Below are 16,823 nucleotides of genomic sequence, written 5' to 3' on the forward strand. Positions count from 1 at the left end.
TGAGCAGCTGAGGGTAAATTCCATAGCTGTGATGTCATTCGCAGGTCGCAATTGCTCCCCAGGGGACAAACTTGTTTTTACCAACATAGGTGTACGCCTATGACTTTTAACCAACTGTACTCATTACTTTTAGATTTGTGTATTAATAAATATTTTTCCCCATTTTCTTACTCTGTCCTTGAGTAAACTTTTATTGCACCATTAAAATCCCATATCCTGTACCTATATCATTTTCAAATTACAGGGGAAGGTGCCATTTTTTAGGATTCTTTTGCTGGTTTCTGCTCACTCTTTTTGATTTTTTTTTACCAACAGTATGGAGCATGTAATGTACATAGGCAGGGGAAAGAGACAACATTTTAAAACCCGATTTGAACCTTTAGTTCTACTTTAACCACTTAACCCCCAGACCATATTGCTGCCCAAAGACCAGAGGACTTTTTGCGATTCGTGACTGCGCCGCTTTAACTGACAATTGCGCGGTCGTGCGACATGGCTCCCAAACAAAATTGGCGTCCTTTTTTTCCCACAAATAGCTTTCTTTTGGTGGTATTTGATCACCTCTGCGTTTTTTTTTTTTTTTTGCGCTATAAACAAAAATAGAGCGACAATTTTGAAAAAAAAATGAATATTTTTTACTTTTTGCCATAATAAATATCACCCAAAATTATATAAAAAAACGTTATTTTTCCCCTCAGTTTAGGACGACACGTTTTCTTCTACATATTTTTCGTAAAAAATAAATCGCAATAAGCGTTTATTGATTGGTTTGCGCAAAAGTTATAGCGTTTACAAAATAGGGGGTATTTTTTTTACTAGTAATGGCGGCGATCAGCGATTTTTTTCGGTACTGCGACATTATGGAGGACACTTTTGACTCATTTTTGGGACCATTGGAATTTTTATAGCGATCAGTGCTATAAAAATGCATTGGATTACTATAAAAATGCCACTGGCAGTGAAGGGGTTAACACTAGGGGGCAGGGAAGGGGTTCAGTATGTCCCTGGGTGTGTTCTTATTGTGGGGGGGGGGGGTGGCCTCACTAGGGCAAACACTGATCCTCTGTTCATACATTGTATGAACAGAAGATCAGCATTCCCCCCCTGACAGGACCGGGAGCTGTGTGTTTACACACACGGCTCTCGATCCCCGCTCTGTAACGAGCAATTGCGGGTGCCCGGGGCGAACGAGCCCGCCGGGCACACGCACGGGAGTCGGGGGCGAGCTCAAAGAGCAGACGTTATACTACGTGCTCTCGCCCAGGAGAGCCGACCTGCCTCCGTAAAATGACGGTGCGCGGTCGACTAGTAGTTAAAGTGTTACTAAACCCAGGACTCCGCATTCACTATATCTGGTCTATATCTAGTACACAGACAAGAGAAATGCAATTATGTTCGTAAATATAAACTGATAAATACCTTCCCTTATCAGCATTATATAGCACCCCTGAGACTTCTATCAGTTCCTAGTAAAGCTTGTAGGAGTTTTCATTCTCCCCTGACCCTCTGTCTGGACATTGTTGTTTGGCCCTGTGCCAAGCACATACACCCCTCCAAGAAGAAAACAAAAATAAAAAACCTCTTTGGCAACACACATTTAACTGAGCATGTGCAGCTCGCCCCCCAGCTTTTTGGAGACAGTAAAAGAGGAGGATTAGAGAGACACAATGCAAAGGATTAACCCCTTAGGTTCCACATTGAGTATAACATGCATGCTTTACCGCATATACAGACAGATTTTATAGTTGTGTGTTCCATAACACTTTAAGCTTCTTTTCCTATTCACCTATACAAGGTATATTTAAAAAAAATAAAATAAAGAAAGGAAAAAACACACACGCACATATTGTCCCCAACATTGATCTTTATTACGAGTCAGTGATCATATAAATGGTCGTGCTGCTCGGCACGCTGGTGGGTTTCCTCCGCTGTTACCAGCATTGGTAGCACACACTTGGCTCTCTGCAAGACAAATCTGCACTGCTAACATAAACAGACGAGGAATCAACAAGCAGTGATGCGGTGCGCCTAGATTCAGAAAATGACTAGCAATGTGAATATTGAGCCTCTGCTGCAGGCCAGTCACAGGAAATGTGAGAACGTTCATCCTATGGATGATGGGAGGTGCGACATGAGAGGCCTCGCTGGTGCATTCAATCTCATGATTCCTTGACTACTTTTCTGCCCTAACACTAACATTTCACCTTTCCCCAACCCTTCGTAATAACAAATCACTTGCATAACCATACAAAAGATGACTGTCGTTCCGACTACCTTCTCTGCTACATGAGAGTAATAAAAATATATACACTTATTTCTTCAAAATCAACCTAACCTGAACCTTTTGCTAACAAACATGCGTCGTGAATAAAACAATGCAAACAGCAAATCACCGTTTGTAAAGTTTAGAAACCCGTACCAACCAATCAGAAAATTGACCATGGAAAACTGAAATTTGATTGGATGCACTTTTAAGAAAAAAAAAAGTACAGGCAAGAAGCCATTTATAAATGTGTCCGGAAGAAAACAAGTCTGTTTTATCCAAATCAAGCAAGCTTATCATTTCTGCGCTGGCTACACAGATGGGATTTAATCAAATGGAAGCCAACATTCATAGTGATACAAGTCTAAGGCTCCATGCACACTGGACGCTATAATAATGTTATAAAACCGCCAGTAGCTTTGCAGAGAGTCTTTCAACGTTCTTGCAACAGCGTTTATTAGCGTTTTTTATTTTCATATTTTCCTTTCTTTTTTTTTTTTTTCAATGGATAAAAAACGCTAAAAATGCTGGCGACAGAGTTAATCCAGCGCTGAGCAATCCTCTTTATTGTTCAGCGAAATAAAACAGACTGCCAGATAAAGACCAAAGTCCTTGCTTGAGTGACAAGTTATTTACATATCTCGTGCACTAGCTTGCAGACATGCACAGCTTCTGTGAAGTGCACAATTCACTTCCCCCCGCCCCTCTCCTCCTCTCCCATCCAGATCTCCCAGGATTGGCTGTCTTTCCTGTGTTTTGATTAAATGTTTTCAAAATATGGGGTGATGCACAGTTCCGTGTAAACAGCCATCAGAATAGACAAGAAGATGTGCATGTCTGCAAGCTAGTGCACGAGAAAAATAAAAAGGGGATTGCTCAGCGCTGGATTAACTCTGTGTGGCAAGACTGGGCACAGATGATAGGAAATTGTATCCTCTACATTGTGACATAAAAAAAAAACTTTTTTTGGGGTTTACATCCACTTTAAATTTGCTAAACACATTCCAGGTGCATCAAAACATAAAAAGATATGCATTGTGTTACTGTTCCTTTTCATTAGAAAGTAGCCACAACCAGAGTAGTAAAGTCTGTCCCGTCAGCATGCTGCAAAGTAGGACCCCTGCTTTCTGTGAAGAAGCAGTAGTTTCTCTGCAGAGGTTTGACTCCTCCCCTGCAGAGTCAGAGCTAGAGCCCTCCAATCAGCAGGCAGCATAAGCTTTGCTTTTTGCAGAGAGCATGTTGGACCTCTGTAAAGAGACTACTGCTTCCATACAGTAATGGAGCATCCTTTTCTACAAAATGCTGGCAGAGGATTTTTCCAGAATGTCTGTGGCTGTTTTTAAAGACAACAAACTATAAGGCTTTTGCACAGATTTTGTTTTGATGCAGCTGGAATGTATTTAGGCAATTTAATTGGGAAAGATTAGGTGGGCTTTAAGCTGCCCAAATGTAGGAACTGGAGCCCAAAAAACACATGCGTGTGGCAAAATCTGCAGTGGATGTAGTCATCCATTTTCAGCACACAGAAGCCATGTCGGGAACTGCAAACACGGCCTCTATGGCCCTCTTACAGTAGCATCTACAGTCCCAGTTATTCAATATCCGAGCCACCATCTACTGGCTTGAAGAGTTAAACAGTTAATATACAAAGCCATTAAGATTTAGGATGGCATTTCTGTAAATTGGGAAAAGTGGACACTTTATAAAGGACATTCACCTTAAAACAATGGGACCGATTAAAAACCAAAAAAAAAAAAAAAGCCGTTGCCTAAAGCAACTAATCAGGTTCCAATTTATTTCGTAAACCTGGACTACAAAAAAATAAAAAAGCAAAAATCTGATTGCTCAAGGAAACACCTCCAGATTCGAAGGAAAATGCGTTTTCCAAGCGCCTAATACTCAAAGCCAAAACATTGATGGGTCCTACACAATCAATTGAGCCTAGCAGAATTCTGAGCGCCATTTTGTTCTTTTATTAGCGAGTAAAGGGATCATTTAAAAAGATCCTCTTCCCTTAACAAATGAGTGTGCAATGGATCTAAAAAACCTAAGTAAATACATACTGAAGATTCAAACCTACAAGAACGCCTGCCATACGACTTCTGTCCTAACGGCTTTATTCTCAAGTGCACCCGTTTGTTTAGCAGCACACAAGATACCATGAAAGCGGTCTAAAATACACTAAAAATTTGGCATTTTTATTTACTCTTTTAGAGCGTTAAGCCGCGTACACACGACTGTTTTTCATGTCATGGGGAAAAAAAACACAATGTTTTTCTCGATATGATTCCTCGCAAGCCTGCCTTGCATACACACGATTGCGATAAAAAATGCTCGGGCAAAGCGCGGTGACGTACAACACGTACGACGGTACTATAAAAGGGGACGTTCCATTCGAATGGCACCACCCTTTGGGCTTGATTATGCAAATTTCCCTTCTCATAAGTTGCTTCTGAGCATGCAAATATAAGCCAAGGCACCCAATTAAACCACAAAAAACTGGGAAAACGTATTGATTCGAGTATAAGCCTAGGGTGCCCAGGTGTATGCCTCACTGTGCCCATGACTAGACTGACGTTTAACGTGGGAGTCTATGGAAGGGGTGCACGGCTTTGAAAAATCAGTGCTCCCCACCCGGTACTATAAAAGGGGACGTTCCATTCGAATGGCGCCACCCTTTGGGCTTGATTATGCAAATGTCCCTTCTCATAAGTTGCTTCTGAGCATGCACATTTTTTTCCCCGTCGTTAAAGCCTACACACGACCATTTTTCACGACGAGAAAAACGATGATGTGAAAATCGAGAAAAAAATAGAGCAGGTTCTAAATTTTTAATGGGCATTTTTCTCATCAAGAAAAATGCTCTGGAGCCCAAACACGATCGTTTTTAATGACCAATTTAAAAAATTGCATTTTTCTCTTCATGACAAACGGTCGTGTATACGCGGCATTACACTTTGTGAGTACAAGCCAAACCAATGGCTACAGTGCCACTTGAATGCACTCTCGAAGCTCTGCTGAGGCTTGTTGCAAGTGATCAATTTCTTTCTGGGGTTTAAAGCCTATTGGAACCCCCCCCCCCCCCCCAGGCACACCACATGACTTCTGCTCCCGATCTTCTCCAGCATTGGGCAGACCATGGAGATGCAGAGAGTGGCACTGATGTCAGAAATGGTCTCTGCTTAAATAAACTATAAATGAAGGGCACACTATGGAGACTTCCCCCTAAGAGAGGAAGGCAATAACACCCTGTATATACAAGTATACCCTCAGTCATCCAAGTTGAATGATACTGGGTGTCATTAATCCCAAAGTCTGAGGACATCTTGTAGTGAAAAGCAATACTGTAAGGGACATCTATTGGGAAAAAAAAGACCTTCCCATCCACCATACTTTCTGCCTTCACAGTATGCAGTGTACTACAAAACAGGTGCACTTTAAAGAACCATAAACTTCACTTCTAAAAACGTATTTGTTACCATTATCTTCAGTGAAAACCACAATTTAGAATGATTGGCATGTAGACCCAAGGTATAGACACAGTTTTAACTGCTTCTGATCAGGATGCATCCACCCCATTTGGAGTGCTTACTTTGTTATAAATATCAGTTTTTAAAGCAAGCATGTATGCTTTGATGAAGGCTTCTTAGCCGAAACGCGTCAGCATATAGCCTGTACCCATGTAACCAATTAAGTACTTTTATTCAAGAGCATACGAGTTGCCAGCCCTTTTTGATTCAAATAGACAGCGTTAAGGTTGTAGAAAAACCTCTTCATCAAAAGCATAGCTTGGGCCTGATCCCTTCCTGCCTCTCAAGATTACATTTACACACTAGCGATGGGCAATCTCAGTAACCAATAGGGGGAGTGGAAGGGCAGGCTATAAAAACGTAAGCAGCCCACTGCCTTCTGGATCTACTTATTGTTTTGAAGTGTGCTTTTCACAGATTAGGATCTCTGCTCATTGTTTGTGTTTTAATCATAAGCTCCATTTGCATTTCGCATGTTAGTGACAGGTTAACTTTAATAAAACCTTAAAGTGGACCTTGCACTAAAAAAACAAAGTTATTACCGTATAAACTCGGGTATAAGCCAACCCAAATATAAGCCGAGGCACCCAATTTAACCACAAAAAAAACTGGGAAAACTTATTGACTCGAGTATAAGCCTAGGGTGCCCATCTGTATGCCTCACTGTGCCCATGACTAGACTGACGTTTAACGTGGGAGTCTATGGAAGGGGTGCCCGGCTTTGAAAAATCGGTGCTCCCCAGCCGTAAGTCCCTTAGACAACAAACTTTGCACACTTGTAGAGAAGAAATTGGGCTACATGTGTGCCAAATTTCGGGTCCAAGGGACCTACGACCGGCCGGTACAGGGTCCCCAAAGTCACCAGATAAATGACCTTTTAACATGGGAGCCTATTGAAGGGGTGCCCGGCTTTGAAAAATCGGTGCTCCCCAACCATAGATCCCTCAGACAACAAACTTTGCACACTTGTAGAGGATAAATTGAGCTACATGTGTGCCAAGTTCAGGGTCCTAAGGGACCTACAACCGGCCGGTACCGGGTCCCCAAAGTCACCAGATAAATGACCTTTTAACATGGGAGCCTATTGAAGGGGTGCCCCGGCTTTGAAAAATCGGTGCTCCCCAGCCATAGATCCCTCAGACAACAAACTTTGCACACTTGTAGAGGATAAATTGGGCTACATGTGTGCCAAGTTTCGGGTCCAAGGGACCTACGACCGGCCGGTACCGGGTCCCCAAAGTCACCAGATAAATGACCTTTTAACATGGGAGCCTATTGAAGGGGTGCCCGGCTTTGAAAAAAAACGGTGCTCCCCGGCCAAACTTTGCACACTTGTAGAGGAAGAGTGTGCCAAGTTTGGGGTCCAATGGACCTACGGCCAGCTGGTACCGGGTCCCAGGCGCAAAAAGGTGACTCGAGTATAAAAATGTGCATAAAAACTTGGCTTATACTTGAGTATATATACGGTACATTAGTGGTCCATCCTCTGTACCAAAATGCCACATTAAAGGTAATACATAAAACCTGGCCCTTTAGTGGGCCCTGAGGACAGGGTTGATGACCACTGACTGCACTACTTTGCTGGAATTTCTGTGAGAGATTTACTAAACTCGCGTGTTCCCCTAATCTTGCCAGAAGGGCCGTGTTGTCCCTCTCATCAGTGCCAAAGCTGGGATGAAGGTATGTGCACAGTCTTTTAATGTGGTGATTGAGTATGGAGGAGTGGCCCCTGATCGGAAAAGGCCTAGCTCTTAATGCAAGGCCCACTTAAAAGAAAAAACTAGTTTGGTGGAGTGGGCAAGGTTCAAACCCACACAGCGAAGAACTCCTTCCACACTTGCTGAAACAGGCTAACGGACTTTGAGCCAAGCTACTGCCGTCACCAGCCAAAGCAAGCATTTAATATTCCCCACTAAAGGGCAAAGAATGCAGAATATCTGCCCTTCACCTCCGAGCATCTCAGCAAAATTTAAAGCAGTCTGGCTGGTCACAGCCATACAGAGGTATAGAGATAGCCATGAAGACCCGTCAAGGATATTAAACACTGCAGCACTCCAGCCAGATAGGGGGGGGGGGGGTCATATATTTTAGTGGAGCTCCTCTTAATGCACAAATGAATTTTTAGTTTAAATCAGCTACATATAGTCCTGATGCATCAAAAAGATCAGCAAAGTCTTAACATTTTTTTTTTCTTTAGAAAGCAGCAAGAGCCTGAATAGAAAAGCCTGTCATCAGCCAGCATGCTGCAGAAAAGAACCATTGTTGTCCCTGTGGAAGCAGTGGTCTCCAAGAAGAGGTCCAACACACCTCCCGCTAAGACAGAGCGATAGCTCTGCAAATCAGCAGGGAGCAGGGGGCGTCACGACGTGTGCAGAGAGACTGCTGCATCCACACACGGCATGGGCCCTTGCCTGCAGCAGACTGGCCGCAAAAACGCTTTTCTACTTTGGATGTGACTGCTGGAAAAAAAATATTTAAGCTTTTACACATTTTCTTTTGATACACCTAAAATGTATTTAGCAAATTTCAACTAAAAGTTCCAAACGGCTCATAAAAAAAAAAAAAAAAAAAAACAACAAACATTGCAAATTTTCACACTTTCCAAGACTGGATGCACCAGCACCTCAAAAGTAAAGGCGTCATTATGCAATAAAACGTAGGCAGCAACAGCGCCTCCCTTTGGTTTACTGGCACTACAGGCATATACATGTGTGAGGATAAAATTTGTACAGTAATAATAAAAAAAAAAAAAAAAGAAGCACTTAAAATTTTAAATAATTAAAATATGGAACAGATCTGTAAAATAATTCAAAGAAGATCAAAGAAATAAAATATGAGCAGCACCAGCGGAGAAACGAAAAAAAAAAAAAAAAAAAAAAACATAAAATCGAATGCAAAGTAAAAATTTCAAGACAATCAGGACCAAAGTGACCTTTTCTCTTTGTTGGAGCGCTAAGCTCCTCCCATCAACCCTGCCCCACCCCCCACCCTCCCTCACACAATGGAAATAAAAATACAATACATATTTTATGGCAGCTTTCCAAACCCTCCAGCACTTAAGTGTTCAAATTACAGCACAGAAAAATAAAATAAAATAAAAAAATAAAAATGAACCTACACCTCTTGAACTTAGTCCTGGCAGGGAGTGCGTTGTGGATTCTCTCTGGCGCATACAGAGGTCTTAAGCCAACTTTTTTTTTTTCCTAGGCCTTGCTCCCCCTCCCCCCCCCCTCCCACAACTGTAGGGCAATCAGGAAGGTTCTGTGGCAGCTAAGGGGTTAATAATATGTACTCTTTCAATAATACAAGTGGCATCTTCCTGCCGCCATCTTGTGCTACCGGACCCCTCTGCACCTCCACCCTCCCTGCCATCTGTGTGTATTCCCCATCCCTCCCCGCCATTGAATCATCGACAGCAGCCCAGTGCCCCTGCAGAGGTTTCCAGGCTGCTGTCTGTGTCCGAGGGCAGCGTTGGATCGGTGGACATGGAGGAAGCGTCAGCTGATGAAGAGGAGGTTTGAGGCTGGGAGCCGTCAGTCACTGCTGCACCTGTGCTATGAGAAAGCAGAGAGAGGGCTTAGCTGCAGTAACAGTTCACTGAAACATGGAACCAATCGCAGAAGGACTTTACTCACTATCAACACCTTTATATGTATAGAAAAAATAACGGAGGCATAACTGAAATTTTCGTTTAAATTGGCTAAATACATTCCATGTGCATCAAGACAAAGGTGTGCAAAGTCCTACAGTTCCTTTGACTTCGCCCCTTAGCCTTTGCAGAGAGACCATTGCTTCCATACAAAGAGCAAGTGTCATATGCAGAGAGACCATGGCTTCCATACAAAGAGTAAGTGTCCTTTGCAGAGAGACCATTGCTTCCATACAAAGAGTAAGTGTCCTATGCAGAGAGACCATTGCTTCCATACAAAGAGTAAGTGTCCTATGCAGAGAGACCATTGCTTCCATACAAAGAGTAAGTGTCCTATGCAGAGAGACCATTGCTTCCATACAAAGAGCAAGTGTCATATGCAGAGAGACCATTGCTTCCATACAAAGAGTAAGTGTCATATGCAGAGAGACCATTGCTTCCATACAAAGAGCAAGTGTCCTATGCAGAGAGACCATTGCTTCCATACAAAGAGTAAGTGTCCTATGCAGAGAGACCATTGCTTCCATACAAAGAGTAAGTGTCCTATGCAGAGAGACCATTGCTTCCATACAAAGAGTAAGTGTCCTATGCAGAGAGACCATTGCTTTCATACAAAGAGTAAGTGTCCTATACAGAGAGACCATTGCTTCCATACAAAGAGCAAGTGTCATATGCAGAGAGACCATTGCTTCCATACAAAGAGCAAGTGTCCTATGCAGAGAGACCATTGCTTCCATACAAAGAGTAAGTGTCCTATGCAGAGAGACCATTGCTTCCATACAAAGAGTAAGTGTCCTATGCAGAGAGACCATTGCTTCCATACAAAGAGTAAGTGTCCTATGCAGAGAGACCATTGCTTTCATACAAAGAGTAAGTGTCCTATACAGAGAGACCATTGCTTCCATACAAAGAGCAAGTGTCATATGCAGAGAGACCATGGCTTCCATACAAAGAGTAAGTGTCCTTTGCAGAGAGACCATTGCTTCCATACAAAGAGTAAGTGTCCTATGCAGAGAGACCATTGCTTCCATACAAAGAGTAAGTGTCCTATGCAGAGAGACCATTGCTTCCATACAAAGAGTAAGTGTCCTATGCAGAGAGACCATTGCTTCTATACAAAGAGTAAGTGTCCTATGCAGAGAGACCATTGCTTCCATACAAAGAGTAAGTGTCCTATGCAGAGAGACCATTGCTTCCATACAAAGAGTAAGTGTCCTATGCAGAGAGACCATTGCTTCCATACAAAGAGTAAGTGTCCTATGCAGAGAGACCATTGCTTCCATACAAAAAGAGTAAGTGTCCTATGCAGAGAGACCATTGCTTCCATACAAAGAGTAAGTGTCCTATGCAGAGAGACCATTGCTTCCATACAAAAAGAGTAAGTGTCCTATGCAGAGAGACCATTGCTTCCATACAAAAAGAGTAAGTGTCCTATGCAGAGAGACCATTGCTTTCATACAAAGAGTAAGTGTCCTATACAGAGAGACCATTGCTTCCATACAAAGAGTTAGGCCCCGTACTCACGACCAAACATGTCTGCTGAAACTGGTCCGCGGACCAGTTTCAGCAGACATGTTTGGCCGTGTGTAGGCCCGAGCGGACCATTTTCGGGCGGATCGGACAGGTTTCCAGCGGACAACTGTTTCCTGGACTTGCTTTAAAATAGTCCGCTGGAAACCTGTCCCCCCGACATGTACGGTCGTCTGTACAGACCTACCGTACATGTCCGGCCGCCCGCCATCCCTCGCATGCGTCGAATGACTTCGACGCATGCGTGGAAGACTTTTAAAGGCAGGCCGCCCACGTCGCCGCGTCATCGACGCGGCGACACCACGGACACGCCCCGCGTATTGTTTACGCGGGGACCTCTGTTCGATGGTGTGTACGGCCATCGAACAGAAGTCCCCGGGGCAGACATGTCCGATGAAAACGGTCCGCGGACCGGTTTCATCGGACATGTCTGCTCGTGAGTACTCGGCCTAAGTGTCATATGCAGCATGCTGGCAAAAGACATATGCTCTGCTACATAAAATGTGGCTTTTTTCAAAAGAAAATAAAATAGAAGCCTGGTTAAAGGGGTTGTAAAGGTACAATTTTTTCCCTAAATAGCTTCCTTTACCTTAGTGCAGTCCTCCTTCACTTACCTCATCCTTCCATTTTGCTTTTAAATGTCCTTATTTCTTCTGAGAAATCCTCACTTCCTGTTCTTCTGTCTTTAACTCCACACAGTAATGCAAGGCTTTCTCCCTGGTGTGGAGTGTCGTGCTCGCCCCCTCCCTTGGACTACAGGAGAGTCCGGACGCTCTCTACGTTGCAGATAGAGAAAGAAGCTGTGTGTTAGTGGGCGTCTTGACTCTCCGGTAGTCCAAGGGAGGGGGCGAGCACGACACTGCACACTAGGGAGAAAGCCTGGCATTACGGTGTGGAGTTACAGACAGAAGAACAGGAAGTGAGGATTTCTCAGAAGAAATAAGGACACTTAAAAGCAAAATGGAAGGATGAGGTAAGTGAAGGAGGACTGCACTAAGGCAAAGGAAGCCATTTAGGGAAAAAAAAAAAAAAAAAAAAAAATTGTACCATTAGAACCCCTTTAGGCTGGCCATACGCCATACAATTTTCTTATTTAATTTTCTTTAGATTTACCTTCAACTATGTAGTGCAAGGGCCTGCCTGATTGTATACAAATTAAAACTCTTAAAGCGGTGGTTCACCCTCATTACCAACATTTTAGCATTAAATTAGGCATAGTAGCGCGAGCTACAGTATTCCTGTATTTATTTTTTTAGCCCCGTACTCACTGTGCAATCGTATAGATAAGATTCCGACTCCCAGGGGGAAATGGGCGTTCCTATCCAGAGGGAGGATGATTGATGGCCGGCTATGGCACGTCACGCTCCCCGAAGACAGCCGGAGTAGGTCTCGGCTCTTCACGGCGCCGGCGCACAGACTATGCGCAGGCGCCGTGAAGAGCCAAGTCCTATTTCGGCTATTTGAGGAGAAGCGTGACGCGCCATAGCCGGCCGTCAATCATCTTCTTCCTGGATAGGAACGCCCATTCCCCGCGGGGAGTCGGAATCTTATCTATACGATTGCACAGTGAGTACCGGGCTAAAAAAATAAATACAGGCATACTGTAGCTCGCGCTACTATGCCTAATTTAATGCTAGAAAAAAAAAAAATGTATTAGGGTGAACCCCCTCTTTTAACCTTGTATTATATGGTTTTGGTAAATCTGAAAAAATAAATCTGCAGAAAATCTAATAGTGTGTATGGGGGTCTTAGATGTTCTAATACGTTAGGTTTCTATGCAATCCTAGATAAAAGGTACCATTGAGGTACAAAGCCTCAGTTTCCACCTTGATTCCCATTAACATTCAAAAACCAATGACAGAGTCACAACAGAAAGCACAGTTCCTCATAATGGACGTGTAAATGGAAACGAAAGGCCCGTACCCACTATATGAAAATCGGCCGATATTTTTTAGACAAACAATCTGCCGATTTTCGGATCGTTGGTACAGTGATTTCCACAGCCGATGTCTTTGGTCAGACAAAAGCTGGATCTGCAGACTATAAAGTTTTTGTTGTACGTGAACTAAACGTCTGATTTTCGTTTAATCAGTACGGTTTTTGTATAAAAAAATCGTAAGAGTAAGAAACCAAATACATACAAAACTAGTGACTTCTGAAGTTGTATCCTATCGTATGAGAATTTTCGTATAGTGAGTAACCTCTTCACTTTTGACACGAGACCAACATGCAACAAAAAAAACGTATGTTCAGTCGTCCGAAAATCTGATTGTGTGTACGAGGCTTTAGATCCCAGTCTAAGAGGCTCTATTGAGCTCCCAGAATACGAGGTTTCCAGTGGGGCACATAAATCAAAAGGCATTTGCAGGTGCCTTTAAGAGTACAGTAGTACCTTGGATTACGAGCATAATCCATTCCAGAAGCATGCTTGTAATCCAAAACACTTGTATATCAAAGCGAGTTTCCCCATAGGAATCAATGGAAACTAAGATAATTTGTTCAAGCGTCACTGCTAGTGTATGCAGTACCGCATGTGGCCAGAGGTGGGGGGTGCCCGAGACACTCGGAAACGCTCAGAGACGTTTGAAGACGCTCGCACTCCCGCACCTCTGGCCACATGCGGTACTGCAGACCCCAGAAGCCTGAATCTTGCTGGTCTTGTGAGACAACGCTTGCACATTGTGTCAGGATTTTTTATTTTATTTTTAAAGCAGCTCGTATTGCCAAACAGTCTTAAACCGTATTACTCGCAATCCGAGGTTTTACTGTATTAAGCTACTATTTAGGACCTGGTCACTGTGCAAATGATACCAACCTAAAGGGGGTGGCTGCCCACGAATCACACCATTCCGAGCTCTTTCTTCCCAATCATGGACTTCTTTGTATATTAACTCTGTAAAACAACACACAACTGTTAACACACAGTGCTTTAGAACTTGTCTTGCTAGTTTTTAAACACTTAAGCTCCAGAAGATTTTACCCCCTTCATGACCAGGCCATTTTTTTGCTACTTAGCACTGCGCTAATTTAACTGGTAATTGCGCGGTCATGCAACACTGTACCCAAACACATTTTTCCACAGAAAGAGAGCTTTTGTTTGGTGATATTTTATCACTACTTATTTTTTGCAATATAAAAATGAAAAAAAAAAAACAGCCCCAAATGTCACATTCTGGTTATAAAACATATAATAAAAAAAAAAAAAAAAGTTAACAAAAATAATCAAAATTTCTACATAATATTTTAGCCAAAATGTATTCTGTTACATGCATTTAGTAAAAATACCAAAGTGTATATCGTTTGGCTTGCGTCAAAGTTATAGCGTCTACAAACTATGGTATAGACCAGTGATGGCGAACCTTGGCACCCCAGATGTTTTGGAACTACATTTCCCATGATGCTCATGCACTCTGCAGTATTGTTGAGCATCATGGAAAATGTAGTTCCAAAACATCTGGGGTGCCAAGGTTCCCCATTACTGGTATAGACACTGGCCCGGATTCAGATAGAGATACGTATCTCTGAGTCCATCGGTCGGATCTATGCATAGAATCAGGTTCCGCATAGATCTCCCTAAGATCCGACAGGTGTAAGTGACTTACACCGTCGGATCTTAGGCTGCATTCTCCCGCTGGCCGCTAGGTGGCGTTTCGTTTTTTACACGCGACGAATTTGCAAATGAGCATTTCCGCCGATTCAGAAACGAACGCCCGCCGCTTTTTTTTTTTTTTTAACGTCTGCTTTTTCCGGCGGATAGTTACCCCTGCTATATGCGGCGTATCCTATGTCAAGTATGGCCGTCGTTCCCGCGCCAAGTTTTGAATTTTTTACGTCGTTTGCGCAAGTCGGTCGCGAATACGGATGGACGTAATTTAGGTACACGTCGAAACCAATGACGTCCTAGCGACGTCATTTGGAGCAATGCACACTGGGAAATTTAGCCGGCGGCGCATGCGCAGTACGATCGGCGTGGGGACGCACCTGATTCAAATAGTAAACTCCCCCTAGTCGCGAAATTTGAATTCCGCCGGGGGATTTACGATCCGCCGGCGCAACTTTAGAGGCAAGTGCTTTCTGAATACAGCACTTGCCTCAAAAACGTGCGCTCGTAAATAAGATAGATTACGCGGATCTAACGATCCGCTGATCTATCTGAATCTACCCCACTGTATTTTTTTTATACTAGTAATGGCGGTGATCAGCGACTTTTAGTGGGACTACGATAGCGTGGCAGGCAATCTGACAATAGCCGACGTGGGGGGGGGGGCGCGTATTAAGGCAAAAACCTTGTGTCCAGGAACCCCCCCCCCCCTTATACTTACCCAAGCCCGATCTCAATCCAGCACTGTGCACCACAGCAGCATTGCTGCACTCATCACTGGCTCAGAGGCAGCAGCTGTCAATCACAGCCAGTGAGTGAGGCGGGGGCCGAGAGGCACTGCATGTGCCAATGGACACACACAGAGGGCATACAGGTGGGAGAAAGTGGAAAAGTGACACAGGATCAGTCGTTATTCTATTACAGTTAGGGTATTATGCCACCTTCAGGAGAAACTGGAGATTAGCAAACAAAAAAAGCTATTGGCCAGTCATGTATTCCCCTCCAACTCCCAGCATGTTTTAGTTGTGTGGGTGAAAATGCACGGGGTGTCCCTTAACCACTTCCCACTGCACATATATACGGCCGGATGGGCGCTTCCTTCCTCTAAGTGGATGTTCAGGAACATCCCTCAGAAGGAGGAAGATCGCGCGTGCCCACGCAGCGGCGCAATCCCAATGAGCTCGTGTCACCCGGACACGGCGCATCGCCGATCGTCAGGAGGGCTCTATGACCAGCCCTCCTGATCACATGACGGTTGTGTCCAATCACAGCCGTCATGTGATGTAAAAAGGAAGGCGGTTGCTAGGCGATCAGCTCTCCTCATACGGAAGTGGTCAGTGAGGAGAGCGGATCTCTGCAGCCGGCCGGTGATCAGCGAGTTTTCGCTGTATTTTCCTGCTTTTTACACACCGATCACCAGCCTAGTGTCCCCACACAAATGTAATCACACAAAGTAGCCAAAACACATGTCCCCACACAGTAAAAACACCTGTCCCCCACATATGTCCCAATGATCATCTGCACACATGTCCGTGATCACCTGCGCACATCTGTACATGATCATCTGCGTACATATGTCCGTGATCACACAAACCACACATTTAAACTGGATTTTTTTTTTTTACCAAAGACATGTAGCGGAATACATTTTGGCTTAAATTTATGACAAAATTTGATTTTATTGGATTTCTTTTATAATATGAAAAAAAAAAATAACTTTTTTTCCCCCCAAATTTTCGCTATATTTCTGCTTATAATCGCAAAAAATAAAAAACGGAGTCGTGAATAAATACCACCAAAAGAAAGCTCTATTTGTGTGAACAAAATGATAAAAATGTTATTTGGGTACAGCGTAGCGTGACCGCACAGCGTAGCGTGACTGCGCAATTGTCATTGAAAGTGCTAGAGAGCTGAAAATTGGTCTGGGAAGTGCCCTGTATTGAAATTCATGAACTACAAGAATCAAATTTTACGGTAAATGCAAAAATCCTGTTTTATCAATACACAGATGTTAAAATACCGGCTAAGATGCTGTAGGTCTAATTCTGTGATCATTTTACTCCAAGGGTTGACAGGAATGTATGCAAAAGAAATGACTCCTAGTTACACTTAGGCTGCATTCACACCTAGGCGACAAAACGCCTGAAGCGCGACGCTCGTGCCGCTGGAGGGGCGAATTTCCATTGATGTCTATGAGATGGTTCACATCTCACGCCGAACTCCTGAAAACAAGTCCCGGACCCTTTTTTT

At 43.6% G+C, this 16,823-nt stretch overlaps 1 protein-coding gene across 3 annotated transcripts in view; it reads right to left on the minus strand.

Annotated features, from left to right (window-relative positions):
- Nucleotides 1–8,435: 8,435 nt before the first annotated feature.
- The window catches only part of MAPK8 (mitogen-activated protein kinase 8), a 74,482-nt gene continuing 66,094 nt past the window's right edge, over nucleotides 8,436–16,823 (minus strand). For 2 of the 3 annotated variants that reach the window (XM_040321015.1, XM_040321014.1), the window contains exons 11-12: nucleotides 13,788–13,865; nucleotides 8,436–9,342 (exon numbers count right to left, since the gene is read on the minus strand). In XM_040321015.1, the coding sequence (XP_040176949.1) occupies nucleotides 9,200–9,342; nucleotides 13,788–13,865 (221 nt within the window). In that variant the 3' untranslated portion in view covers nucleotides 8,436–9,199. Of the gene's footprint in view, nucleotides 9,348–13,787; nucleotides 13,866–16,823 lie in introns of all 3 variants that reach the window. The other variant, XM_040321016.1, reaches the window with a different exon arrangement.

This window comes from Rana temporaria, chromosome 8, assembly GCF_905171775.1.
Source record: "Rana temporaria chromosome 8, aRanTem1.1, whole genome shotgun sequence".
Classification (NCBI taxonomy): Eukaryota; Metazoa; Chordata; class Amphibia; order Anura; family Ranidae; genus Rana; species Rana temporaria.